This window comes from Sparus aurata, chromosome 4 (assembly GCF_900880675.1).
Source record: "Sparus aurata chromosome 4, fSpaAur1.1, whole genome shotgun sequence".
Classification (NCBI taxonomy): Eukaryota; Metazoa; Chordata; class Actinopteri; order Spariformes; family Sparidae; genus Sparus; species Sparus aurata.
In genome coordinates, this window is record NC_044190.1 from 30,260,661 (window position 1) to 30,275,296 (window position 14,636).

The 14,636-nt window shown below is 41.1% G+C and overlaps 1 protein-coding gene across 1 annotated transcript in view; it reads left to right on the forward strand.

The window, feature by feature from the left end:
• Positions 1-1,304: 1,304 nt before the first annotated feature.
• smyd3 (SET and MYND domain containing 3) overlaps positions 1,305-14,636 on the forward strand; it is an 81,413-nt gene continuing 68,081 nt past the window's right edge. Inside the window, exon 1 of the mRNA XM_030413421.1 lies at positions 1,305-1,532. Coding sequence (XP_030269281.1) covers positions 1,372-1,532 — 161 coding nt within the window. The 5' untranslated portion in view covers positions 1,305-1,371. The remainder of the gene's footprint in view (positions 1,533-14,636) is intronic.

Consider the following 14,636-nt stretch of genomic DNA (forward strand, 5'->3'; position numbering starts at 1 on the left):
AGACATCACACATAAACAAGTGAAATTATTAATTTAAAAAAACATTCAAGCTAGTTCTATCAGGAGACGTAAATTGTATATCTACACTTAACAGATTATGACATGTTCCTAAAACTAATGCTATCTTTTTTTGGGTGCCAACCCTGGTTCAATTAATTCATGACTCATCATTTATTTATTATTGGTGCTAAAGTTTACCAAGCAAACTAGAGCAGACAGGACAACAAAAGCAAGAAGGCAAGCAAACAAGCAAACAAAAACACAAAAACAAACAAAAAGAAAAGACACTAAACAACAATTAGGAAGACAAAATGGCTGATGATGGTCAGAAAATACAGACAACAACAAACAGTTAAACATGATGTGTTCAGTCTCCAGCGGGAGTGGTTATAGTGATTAGATAGAGAATACAGTATGTGTTTAAGTATGTTTGGGTATTTGTATGTGTGGCACTGTCATGTATTAATGTGTGCAGTAGGGAGTACGACGTCTGAGTGGCGGGAAGAGTGAAGGAGGTGAAGAGAAAGAGAGAGACATCAAGAGAGGGTGAGAGAGGGAGAAAAAGAGAGAGAGCAAAAATACATATAGACATAAACATATATATACACACACGTGTGTACATGCATATACACATGCACACACATACATGCATATATGCACATAAACACATATGTAGGGACTGGGGTGATTATAGTCATATTCAGTCTTTTTATACTGTAGTAATATCAATAATAAACTGAAAAGAGACAATGAGTCTTATTTACGTTTAGCAGATGCTTTTGTCCAAAGCAACTTAGAGTAAATCATACATACATACATGCACTGATGGCGGTGGCTGCCATGCAAGGTGACATCAGGAGCAATTTAGCTTTCAGTATCTTTCCCAAGGACACTTTGACATGCAGACCAGGGAATCAAACCAGCGACCATGCGATATCAAGACACTGTCTCTACCCCTGAGCCAGAGCCACCCCATAGGTAAAATAATATAGTATCTATAATGATGATGATGATGATAAAAAAAAACGTATGCTTTGTAATTCAATAGTCCAACAATAAATTCTACATTCATTTTCCATTGTTTTCTGTGTTGTTGTACATAATAATAATCTGGAACCTGTGTGTACATTCAAAAAACTGACCCATGTGTTTCAGATTTGAACCTTTTTTGTTGGAATTTATTAATAGTAGATTTTTTATACGTGAAATGTGCCCAGAAATAACATGAAACGAATCCTCTACGAAGAAGAAGAAATTAAAGAATGTTACCAGGCAGGGGGGGTGTGTACGTGCTCGTGACGTCACGACGCACCGTCGGCTTCCATAACGGATGTAAACACTGGCCGGTTCACGTGGAGGCAGAAACCGACTATGGCACCGAAGCTGGAGCGTTTTGTCAGTCCGGGGAAGGGTAACGGTTTGCGGGCGACAGCTCGGATCAAGAGAGGAGAGCTGGTGTACTCCTGCGAGCCGCTGGCGTGCTGTGTGTCCAACAAACTGTCCAGAGAAGTCTGCCATCACTGCTTCACACGGTGAGACAGGCGACGGTCCTCTCCGTCACCAGCGTCCTGCTTTGAAAAGGAAGCTGCTCGGTTGTTGAATTCCTGTGTAACGGCCGGCTACAGCTATGACTTCCACACCCCCATGTCGCTTGATATTTTTAGTCTCCATTTTTACCAGCTTGTATGCGTCAGGTACACTTTTTATACCTTATATAGCCTACAGCTGATGGTTTATTAGTGTTGGTGACTGTGTGTGTTTACGTGCAGCTGAGAGGTTTATTCCTCTTGATTGTTAGCCCCCTACATTGACATTAGCACATGCAGCTAGCTTCTCAACTGATCACAAGATGGCGCCATTGCTCTGTCACGGTTTCAGAGGTAGTGTTAGGGTGCTGCTTAAAGTGACTCTTCAAGTCGAAGTTGGTTGCAGTCAAAATGATACACTCATGAAAACCTATTTGTATGCTTGCTTATGCTTATACATAATTTCCTCCGCAGAGACTTTGGTGGAAGGCTTTTTGCTGTAGAGTCGCTGTTAGGAAAACTCAGTGTCATCATTATTAATGTGGAAAATTGCTGCTCTGTTTGGCTGATTTGTAAGTAGAGGAGCTAAGTGCAAGGTCAGTTCCATCAGGCTTGGTTATGTGATTAACTTTAACATCAATTCGGTATATAGGGTTAATTCAAACACAACATAAGCTGTTGTCAGGGTTGGTCCTGTTTTATAGCCTTATTTTAAGGTCTTGTCTTGAGGATTGGCCCGATGTCAAAATCTTGCTTTAAAGACTATGTTTGTTTTTTTTCCACTAATCTTACGGTTTGAAGTTTTGACTCATATCATGATGTACAGTGAGATGATTGTCTTGCAATGTGTTGCAGATGTCATGTATGGCGAGACTATATCATTATTGTGGGCATAATGTGAATTTTATTGTATGGTGAGTTACTCCTACTGATATAGTGCATATTCCAACCTGATAATCTGCATATGTTAGATTACCAGACAGAACACCTGAGACCATGTAATGCTTTTCCTACAGGAAACAGTAAACTGCACAGAGAGGAGATGGACAGGTTAAGTAATGAGGGCCCAGGAGCAAATTTCTAATAGATAACTGATCTGCTGTAACAGATATTGCTGTACCATTTATACCATGCCATGGTGCTATCTCTTTAATATCTCTGGTTATATTAAGCCAGTAAGGGGTTTCATACAATTTTCTTTTTTTTTGTTCTTTTTTTTCTTTTTTATACATATTTTATATTTGATAATAACTTGATAAGTTCACGTGTCAGATATTTATTTTGTTTGATTGAAACACTCTTATGGTTATTTTATGTGTCAGTTTCTTGATTTTTTTTTATGGTCTACACAATATTGACTTGATGTGAAATATAATCATAATAATAATGAATGAATATGGCAGAGATGTACGTTATATCCTTCATCGGCCTCGATATGATGATTTGTCCTCTATTTCATCTGATCTTGTGTTATTAGTCCATCTGGATGCTTGATGGCGGCACTGTAGCGCTGCTTCCTCGACTGCAGCCAAACCTGCTTCATCAACCTAGACAGATGTATGCGGACTTAATGAGGCTGGAACAGCAGAGGGACAAGTTACAGAATATGTACGGGCACTGCAAGGTGAATGAAGGGTAAATTATTGTGGGCAATATACAGTATGTATATGAGCCTCAGTAGCAAATGGAAGATGATGAATTAGAGCAATTAATGCAGATAACCTCTGGGACAATATAAAGATGTAGCTCATGTCCAGTTTTTGATTTCCATATGAAGGTAAAATTTATTAGAGAGCACTATCAGTTCCAGCAGCAACCGTTCTCTCTTTAATGTCTCTTCTTGCTCCATTTGAAAGGATTATCCCTCTGCCACACGGTGTGATCATGTGCAGTTTGGTGTGCGTTGTGTGAACACTGGAAAAACGACTCAGACCTGAAAATATATGCAGTACTGAGTATCTGACGCTATCAGTGGTCTCCACTATGATCTATCTGCCCTTGATTCAGTATGTTTTCATGTTGGACTCTGGCTCAGAGTTGTAGAGGATTTGGAGGTTTTCTGCAGATAGACACCCCCTGATCTGAAAAGATATGACAGAAACAAGAAATTAAAGATGAGAGATGAGTGTGACGATACTAAAAAATGGATTTACTGTTTGTCCAGGCGAAGTAACATCATGACGATGTTTGAAACTTTCATAAAACCTGCATAACCTCTCCTCAAATAAAAAAAAAAACAAACAAAAAAAACCCTCTCTTACTATTGCTCAAAAGATTTGACTTGTATCAAGGAAAGATATCACACATTCTGTGGTTACGGCTTTGCAGATATCCCTATATTTATGTTACTATTGCACATTTAAAAAACAGTTATAAATAAGATGTTACTTTGAATTTGTCACTTTCAACACGGACAAAACAGTTAAAGAATTAATCAGTTATTAATAAAAATAATTGATATAGTACTGTCTTACTTGTCAGTTATCAGCAGTTCTGGACAAAATAGCAAATTCAGCTCTGTGTATGTTGCTGGAGGATGGCTCATTCTGTTTTATTTACTGCATGTGTCTATATGTTTTGTTGGGACTTATTGAATATTCATAAGGTTGAAGCAGATTGTGTACTGGGTGCATAAAAAACAAACACGTCAACACACTCTTATTTGGCTGGCAGCACAGAACTGTATGCGGTCCATCATAGATACATGAAGACTGATCCCTGCATTTGGTTTCTGTTGCCTCATTCAGAAGGCAAACAGCATGTCTCTGATCAAAGTGAAGTTTGGAGTCATTAAGCAGCATCCTCACTCAGTCAGTAAGCAGTTGATGTAGCTTTGAAGAACATCCACTTTATCCACTGATAATGAAGTTAATAACTATTTACCTTCGACAGTCCAAATACCCCTGAGACAGATGCTTCTCCCTCAGCTGCGTGTTGGACAGCATCAGAGGACTGTAGTTATGTGAACTTAAGCTTAGTCATTTTGTCTGGCTAAAGAACAGCTAACAAACCCTGCAGGAATGTAAATGTGGAGGATTGTTGCTCCATGAACTGACAGCAGGGCAGTATTGTTTATTTTACATAATTTTAATTAATTCCTCCAGCTGCACTTTTCACAGCCTGTTTGTCATTTAAGACTGCGAGTGTGTGGCAAGATAAACATTCATCAGTCAGCAGATGTCTGCTTGGGCTTGCAGTGTAATTTCATATAGATATTAAAACAATTCCAATTTTGAGAATCAATTAATAATAATAATGATTCAAGTATTTTATTTTAATGAAAAAAGATCTTAATTAGTGGAATGACAAAGATACTTGAGGGCGTCATCTTGGTATCTGGGAAACAATGATCAGGTTTTTTCATAATTTTCTGCCATTTTAGAAAACAATCAGCTAATCGTTATTATCGCTATAAATTGAGTAAAGGGGAAGGGGAACAAACATCAGTTTTGATTGGGCTGATATAGAGCTAATGGAGCGTTTCCATGACCACAATTTGTACCTTTACAATTGGATTCCTGTCCAAATAAAGCTATGAGTAGGTGTTGGTTCTCCATAATACATACGGACATCATGTCTGAACATGATACAGACATGTTCAGCCAGAGCCTTGCGAACTGGTCAGCTTCAGTTTGAGCAGATGTTTTATGTTCCTCCATTATTGTTAACCTTTATCTTTGTGCCAAATTGTCTTTTACAACAACCAAAAGATGACAGAATGATCTCACAAGGTGTCTAATGTTTCTACAAAACAGGAGAAAAGGCAGGCTCATATCCTGCTTTATGATTAAGTCCACATATCTCCGTGGTAGGTTATGTTCACAAACACACTGGCACACAAACACAGTTTTTAGGACGGCTCTGTACAAGTCTTTACATTATACCTTGACATTTGTTCAATATCTATAAAACATATTCACCCTCTCACACAGGAGGAGAGAGTTATAACAACAGAAATCAATAATAAATTACAATGATTGTGCCTCAGCTGAATTCCATTATGTTTCTATATGCCCGGGGGGGGGGAGAACAGGTATGTGTGTCTCTCTCTCTGTGTGTGTGTGTGTGTGTGTGTGTGTGTGTGTGTGTGTGTGTGTGTGTGTGTGTGTGTGTGTGTGTGTGTGTGTGTGTGGGGGGGGGGGGGGGGGGGGGGATGTTTGTGGAATTAGACTGAGGCCAAGTTGTGTAGAGTATGATCATGTTTTTTGATGTATTGAATAAGTGTCACGACTACATCTGCTTGGCTTGTTGCCGACTTTCATCAACCTGCGTGTTAAAATGTCTGCGGCACATCTTTTATTGATTTGATATCAGTGACAGATTTGTTCGTGTCACAGAAAACTGTTGTCAAATGTCAAACATAGGACACACACACACACACACACACACACACACACATGCCCAAGGTTGAGATTGGTCTCAGAGATGTAAAGTGTGTTTTCCTGTTTTCACTATAACACAATTAGTCTCACAGCATGACTGAGTGTTGAAGATTGTGTGTAAATCTTTGTGTGTGTGTGTGCGTGTGCATTTAGTTTATTTTTTTTGTGTCTGTATCTTATTACAAGAGCAACAAAGGCATTTACTTTATGTTTGAATGCATTTGTGTGCGTGCGTGCGTGTGTTTGTGTGTGTGTGTGTGTGTGTGCAGGAAATGAGCAGGTGGGGGGGCATCAAAGCTGAAGTTAATTACAGGCCTTGAAGGCTGTATGTAAGTAATGAGTGATAAACGCTGAGAGAGTACACACAAACACACACACACACACAGATTTCTCAGCAGGATTCAAATCGCCAGAGGTCAACAAACAAACAACTATTCGAGGTTCTCAGACTCGCAGAAAGCAGAGGGGGGTTTGAGGAGAGATAATGGAGGAACAAAGACAGAGAAAGAAGAAAAATATTTACCAGGGTAGATTTCCTCGCCATTTCAAAAGGCACAAATGCAGTAAATCATTATTTGAAATGCATCTACTTTACTTGCTAATTAATTTAGAAAACAAGGATCGTGTTTCCCTGAAGTCCGTTTGAAGTTGATCAGCAGCAGATTGTTATTGTTGGATGTCTCATCCCTCTAGAGCACCGTGTCATAAATGTTTTTATCTTCATATCTAATGATGTTAATCCTGTTGCACTGCCCACCTGTTGGATGATGTCAGTTGTTTTTCATGTTGTGGTCGTAAAGTGTTTTGTGGCCCGGCAGGATGTGTGGTCAGTGAGGTGTCAGTGACCTGAACATTTGAGCTTAATTTATGGCTGAAACATGTTGCACACGACACATTAATGCAGCTGAAGTGAAATAAAGAGAGATAAAAAGTAATACGTCAGAGCTGTAAATCAATTTAGGGTGATGAGCAGGCCCCCCTGAAGAGAAGCCACTTTTCATAGTGGGCAAACTGTGGAATTACGATGTGTTGAAATGCACTGGGGCCCAATAAGACTTTCCCTTAAGCTTTTATTTGAGTGTCACAACGACCACGAAATGACTTGTTTCACTGTCATGATTTGAGCCATTCTGTCCGATAACTTTTGGAATGTGTAGAAGAGCCACGTGATTAAACCATCACTTTTAAGTTAGACGGGCGCAACAAGCAATAGTTAGCTGGCTCGGCCGTCAGAAGTCTCTGGTGCTCACATTCTTTGGGCCACCCAACACAGAAGATCTCGGTAATTTGGCACTCGGGAAGCCGAGCTTCTTTGGCTTCATGCACCACTGACCAGCTTTCTAAGGAATGAGCGCCTTCTCTGTCTCTGCGGCTGTATCCAGATTTACCTCGTTTGATCCATGGTGATGGAAGGATTGAATTCTCCCCCCGCCTCTCTCATTTTCTGGCTATGATTGGTCAGCTGTTCTGCTGCAGCACCACGAAGAAAACAACATTCATCATCAGGCATAACTGCTATCCGAGCATGTTGTTTTCCACAATTCAGCTGACAGTCGTTGATTAACTTGCAGTTTGGAAACATTTTTTGTAAACAAGCCTGAGGAGACTGAATCCTTTTCAGAGTGTCAGTCAAAAGATTTGCCTTGAAACGGTGACAGGAAAGAGAGGAATTTCCAGAGAAAGATGGAGGTAGAAGAGAGGCGACACACAGTCTCTGTTGGTCAGATAACACATCAAACACACACACACACACACACACACACACACACACACACACACACACACACCAAAGAAGAACTAAGAAGTGTTCCGCTCTTTTGTCAGGTCGTGTGTGTGTGTGTGTGTGTGTGTGTGTGTGTGTGTGTGTGTGTGTGTGTGTGTGTTTGTGTGTGCGGGTTTGTGTGTGCAACCGGGGCAGGGCAACATTATCTCTGTCAGATGAAGTCTTTATATTTGACACCAATCTTTCACTCACTGTCTCTTTGGACCACACACACAAACAGACACACGCACACATACACCACCGATCAGCTCAAACAACAAAAACAAGACATCAAGACGTCTTGAACTTTCTGTCATATTTATAGCGGGAAAGTTTTGATTGAAAGTTAGATCAACCAATTTCCAAGGGATCCTCATTATTCCGAAAGAACATAGAAAATATTGACAGGCTTCGACGTGAGAGTTCTGTTCTAATTTCAGGGAGATGAATGCGCCTGTTAGAGAGGAGCTGAACTCGTTCCAGACAACATAAAGTAAAAAACGCGGCAGCATCTGATGAGGCGAACGACACAAATGATGACACAGCCTTTTGAGCCACTTACTAAAAATACATGACGGTTATGTTGTGTTATAGTCAGTACTATAACCCAACAAGCGGGTGGAGACTGAGATTATGTCACAGCCATTTTCCTCAAAACTGAAAATTGGGTCCAACTGTGTTATGTAAAACAAACGGTGATGATCTAAAATTCAGACTGAACTTGCTCCCAACCGCAAAATTGTCGAGACAGTCAGTGTTCATTCGCCACAAACAGCCAAAGTATCGACTCAACAGAGGTTTGCTGTGGCTAGCTAGCAATGTGTAAATATTCAGCATTATTACCGACTGTTCTAGTCTAATCCATGCTCTTTACCCACATTTATGAGGAATGTATTTGGTTTCTGGCCCTTTTCCTTCATTGGATAGTGTAGACATTATGGAGGTGTATGTGGACTGATTCGCTCTCAGATCCAGCTTCAAGTGGCCATTTGAGGAACTGCAGTTTTTGGCACACTGCTCTCGCTTAATTTTTCAGTCTCAGAGGTTTTGCTTGTTTATTTGGGCTAATGACTGGTTGCCAGCCTAAAAGTCAAACTCTGTGAGCATTATTGGAGGCAATTGTATCAACACCTACTCCAAAAGACTTTGCTTGGCACTGGAGCACAGAGCAGCGATTGCTTTTGATCCCTCATGCTACATTTTCATCAGTTAGTTTTGTTTGGAAGTTTCTCGATTATAAGAGCCATTGTTTCAAGTTTTGACTGAGTGCACCTTTGGAGAGCTCTTCGTTTTTTTGTAACACACATAATCCGCACACATGCACGTGCGCGCACACACACACGCACCCCCCCCCCCCCCCCCCCCCACACACACACACACACACACGCACACACACACAGTAGATTGCGTTTGAATACAATCCCTTTCTTGGTTCACTCTTTGTCTTTATCTTTTGGCACAAACTGTATGACTCTCTGTCAGACATCCACCTCATCTGTCTCACCCAGCACCACTCTTCCTCACATATTTATACACACACACACACACACACACACACACACACACACACACACACACTCCAATCAGGCACGCATATACTGATAAAAGTGTGTGCCGGTGCAGTAGTGTATGAGGCATGCAGATTGCTACTTCGGTTGCAGTTAGATGAGCCTACAGAAGGAGGAGTGGGAGCAGATGAGAGGAGGGGAGCAGTTCAAAAGGCAAGTCAGCACTCCTCCTCCACCTCCTCCACCTTCTCCTCCTCCTCCTCCTTTCACTTGTTCCCTCCTCTCGATTTATCCTCCCATCTGCTACTTCTGACATCTCTGTCTTCCTCCCCTCCCCCCCCCCCTTTCCATCTGCTTCACTTCTCTTTTCGTAAGCCCTGTTTTACCTCACCCTTCTTCTCCCCCACCAGCTCCTCATCTCTCATCATCCAGACACACTTTTTTTTTCCCGTCCCACCTGGCTCTGCTGTTTCACCCTGCCTCATTCCTGATGTAGATTATTTTGCTTGCATCTGCTTCACTTCCCTCCTCCTCCTCCTGTTCTCCACGTCCCTTTAGTTTTCTGTGCCTGCTGCATTTAGATACCCAAGACATATTGGTGTTGGGGAAACACACACACACACACACACACACGCGCGCGCGCGCACATACACGCACACACATGCACGCACACACACACAGCTGTTTTGTTTGCCAACCAAGTAATTCACTGTAAACTGTGTGTGTATATAGCTTGGTATTCATCAAGCAGCAAAACATCTGTGTATATTGTTTTTATCTTCTGATTGGTCCTTGTATGGTTAAACATTTTTCTGGGGTGGTCAGGCTTAGTGCTGCATTATTAATGAAAGTCAATTGATACAAGTGCAGAATTTAAGTATCGACCAATATCGTTTTTTCAGGGCTTATAACGATACGATAATTAGTAATTGAGAAGACTGTTAACTGATATTTAGAACCAATTTCTATATCTCCACTATTTGTCTCTTTGTGTGTTTGTTCCCTGTGGACTCACATTACTCCGCTGATCTCAGACAGTGCATCTGTTATTTGTAAATGCTCATGTCTCTCTCAAACCTAGAGGCAAAAAGCGAAAAAGCCAAAATAATTAAACATAATTTTTTAAGCCCTTTTCCAAACTTATGAGGTCAAATCACTAACATGTGATTTCTTTCTCTCATTTGCTCATTTGGGAAATACTCACATGGTTGTTGTCCATGACCAATGTCGATGAGGTTTATTCCTTCAGGGAAAAATCAATATAACAGAAAATGAAATTTTCGGGTGTGATGTCAATCCCGGAGTTCTTTGACATTCACTTGGAGCAGGGTTGTGCTTGCAGCCTTGTTTCGGATCTACCGTTTCATCTTCCTTCACCAAGAAAGTTACTCATGTTTTTATTACAGCCCACTCAGAAGAGTAATTCTCTTTTTACTTACAAGTCAAATTTAAATTCTCGGGGTTTGAAATTCAGCTGTCAGGGCTTTTAACTGAGATCAAACCACATCTGCTCATATTTCTCCTGGTTTATTCTCTTTACACTGGGTTCTGGTATGTCTTAGAATAGCCTTGAAAAATCTTGTGATCAGGTCTGAAACACTGCATGGAAGAACTCCGACACATATCAGTACCTGCTAATATCAAGTCCCTTCATTTGTCCAACAAACTTGAACTCCTGTTCATCAACCTGACCGCAGCAGCGATCCATAGAATTGACCTTCATTGTTGGGTGTTTACGTACTGTAATGCTGATTGCTGCCTGAAACTGGAGTGCGCATAAAGTGTCTGGCTGTTTGGGGCAGATAGACACTCTGTGAGTAACGTGAATAAACACAACTGATCCTGCGGTCAGACTGGCGTCAGCGGTGGTGACTACTGCACAAGCACCTTTGCTGATGAAAATCTATCTGATGTGACTCAACAAATGAAAAGCACCGTTAACTTGAGAACACTTGTGGTGCATAAGCACACAACTCAACAACTCAATTCAATATATAACAAAGGTCTAGTCATTCTAAAACATTTTAATCCAGAATCCCTACGTATTATATCTTTAAAATAGCGTTACAAATAAAGCTTATTACCAAAGAAACGACCTGGAGACACTAATGCCTTCTGAAAAGGGGCTTTAGACGGAACAAAAAACAAAATGTACTTTTCTTTTCAAGGGTAGATGTTCCCCCTAAGCCATATATTGTGTGTATGCATATGTACTCCAATCATCACGATAATACAGCCACGAGGAGACTCGTCCCATGTGAGTCCCCTCAGGTGTCAATGAATCATCCTCTAAACAACCATTAAGAACTCAGCAAGGGGTTCAAGTATGGCTGTGGATGCAACACAGCTGGCATCTCTCTCTCTCTCTCTCTCTCTCTCTCTCTCTCTCTCTCTCTCTCTCTCTCTCTCTCTCTCTCTCTCTCTCTCTCTCTCTCTCTCTCTCTCTCTCTCTCTCATACTCACACACACACACAGTCAACCACACACACACCCACATGCTGGCAGCGGTGCTTTACATGCCAGTCACTAATCTACACTAAACTGAAGTGTTGATGTGTTGCTGAAGTCGTGGATGCCGGCAGCGTACTGAGTGACTCGGTTGAGTGGAGGCTTCACCGTCGTAGCACAGATGCAACACTAGATGGCAGTAGTGTCCCTTTAGGAAGTGTTGATCATGTGTTGAATACCCATTTCTTACATTCTCTCACATTGACTTTGTGAGACACGGCAGTGGCAGAGTTGGCAAAGAGAGAGAGAGAGAGTCTGTGTAGGAATTGGCTTTCTGCCAAGCAGTTTTTACAAGGGCCTGCTTCACAATCAACAGAAACATGAAGTGGCTCAAGCACCAGGCACAGGTTTCTGTATAACCTGCGAAGAGCATATTTTTCTAGTATTACAACCATTTTAAAGGCATCAGGAAAGCAGTTGATTTATGTTAATGTTTATCAGTTATTTACTTTACAGACATATACTCGTACAACATTACCTGTCATATGGGAGTGAGTCGTACCATGCTGTGTTGGCCACTCATCCTGGAAATGAGAAAATTCACTCAGGCACGACCGGACAGCCCAGAAAGGAGGACCCCGTTAATTATTAACATACACAAACACACACACACACATACACACTCATGCGACTGTAGAACTAAATCTCTCTCTCTTGGCCAATACTCATGGGAAATTAATTACCATGCTACACACACACACCAACAGAGACATGCTGAGGTAGGCCTAATTAGGTGTCTGATAGCATAGACTCCACAAAATTGACCACATATACACACATGAGGGTGCACAAATCTATGCTCTTGCATATCAATGTGAAAAACCAGCGTCTTTCAGTCACTTCCTCTGCTGCCTGGTGACAGTTTTATGCCCTTATTTCTTTTCCTCTTTTTGTGTTTCCTCCAGGTTTCTGTCTTCTCCACTCATTTCTGTCACGTCGTCTATGTCCTTGTGCCTGACTTTTATCTTTAAAAATATCTCCTTTTCAGAAGTTGATCATGACTAGTGGTGTTTATTAAGTCAGTAGAGGTCAGAAATGTGAAATTGAAAAAAGCCCCATGAAGTGTCTCAAGGAAACATGTTTATGTTGCTTATTTTCCTCCACCCACCAATTATTTCAGAAGAAAATCAATTTAAAATGTATCTATAAAGCAAAGAATTACTCGCTGTCTGTCTGTCCCTTGCGTATTTCAAGAACCGTTCATCTGATTTATTTTACACGAAGCAGGTTTATAACTGAAAACCCAACAAACTGTATTGCAGTGTTGAATTTTGTGCAATTGGGACACGGACATATTCAATATGAAAACATTTTGAATTAAAGGAAAGCACCACTCTGTTCAGCAGTGGCGGGCAGGCTTCGGTGTTCTGCCTTTATGGCTCCGCAGAATAAAGCTGGGCACGCACGTGGGGAAGCAGACGTAAACAAAATGGAGATTAGCAACAACTTGCTGAATTAACACATTGCAGTGAAAAAAACAAAACAAAAGCAGAAGGTGACAAGTCTGGGTGAGGTGTGTTGAGACATTGTCAATGCAGGTTTTTTGTTGTTCAGGGAGAACTGGGGGTGAGATGTGAAGTTTCTGTCAACAGTAGCATGCTTGCTAACATCAGCCTAAACGCTACAATGTTAGCAGTGCTTTGCAACACCATCAGCTGCAAGGGGATGCCTCTCTCATTGGTTGTTGTCCAGCTTGGAAATTACTGATGTGACCATTCAGAATTTAAATCATAAATATCAAACAGCTTTGATATTATCAGTGCAGCCTTGAACTTCTGTGAACAGTTCAGGGTGCTTAAGACTGGATATGTGAACCCTCACATGACCAGATTATCAGTGCGGAACAGCTTGTCTTGAAGGGGCACTGCTCCAGTGATGTAAAAGAGAAAAAAAGCTGTCAATTAAAGATTTATACAGGAAACGTTTAACTGTTGCATTTTTAAACAAGACATTGATAATCCAAATTGTTGGTTGGTGGTTTTAATCAAGATATTTCCATAAATTGATTGTTATCCCACCCCTGCTGTTCAAGGAGGGCAGGAAAACGAACGATCATGGCTAAACGATCATGTTAGTGGGGAAAAAAGAGGGAAAAGTCCAGAATAAGAAAGAGAGCATGACAGGAAGAGGAGGGGTTGCAGAGAAAAAGAGAGAGAGAGAATGTGTTTTCTTTTAATTCAGCCTTCTGCCTGTTCCTAATGAAAGCCATCTAATGTTATTCATGAGTTTTTCTACTGTGCCTGCAGTCCAACCATGGACCTGCCATCGAGAAGACCGTCACTTCACACAACATCTGACAGAGGAAGAAGAGGAACAGAAAAAAGGGAGAGGGAAAGAAAGGGCATAATAAGAGAAACATGACTGAAGATGAGACAGATGTGCTTCATGGGAGGAATGATAATGTCCGTATGAAAATGAGTAGTCTTATTAAACAAGAAAGTATGGTTCTGCTGCATACTAATGAAGCCACAAAGACTAAGGAAGACGATTTGTCTTGGTTTCTCTCTTTTCTTGTTTATTCTGCTCTATTGTTTTTGTCCACATCTATATTTGGACAGTGTGTGTGTATCATACTGTATGTCCTGTACGTAGCAGTGTATGTTCCTGGACTGTTGTTGGTTATTGCCCGGAGGCCAGAGCACAGTCGAATCTGTGTGTTTGAATCAAGAAATAACGTGTGTGAATCATACATATTGTGCGTGGGTGTGTGTTTCTTCCTGAACCCAGTGATAAAAAAAAAGTGAGCAGTCAGTTGAAAGGACAGGACTGAACTGTTGAACCTCATGGTGCTGCTATAAAAAAAACTTTTTTTGTTGTTGCTCTGGAGCTATAGTTAGAGATCTCAAATGGCCTTGAAATGAGGTTGCTCGTTGGAAAAGAGTTCACCAATCGTCAGCGTGAGTGAGTCACGTTCACACCGTCAGGTTCTCTCACCTGCAACGGGCAAAAA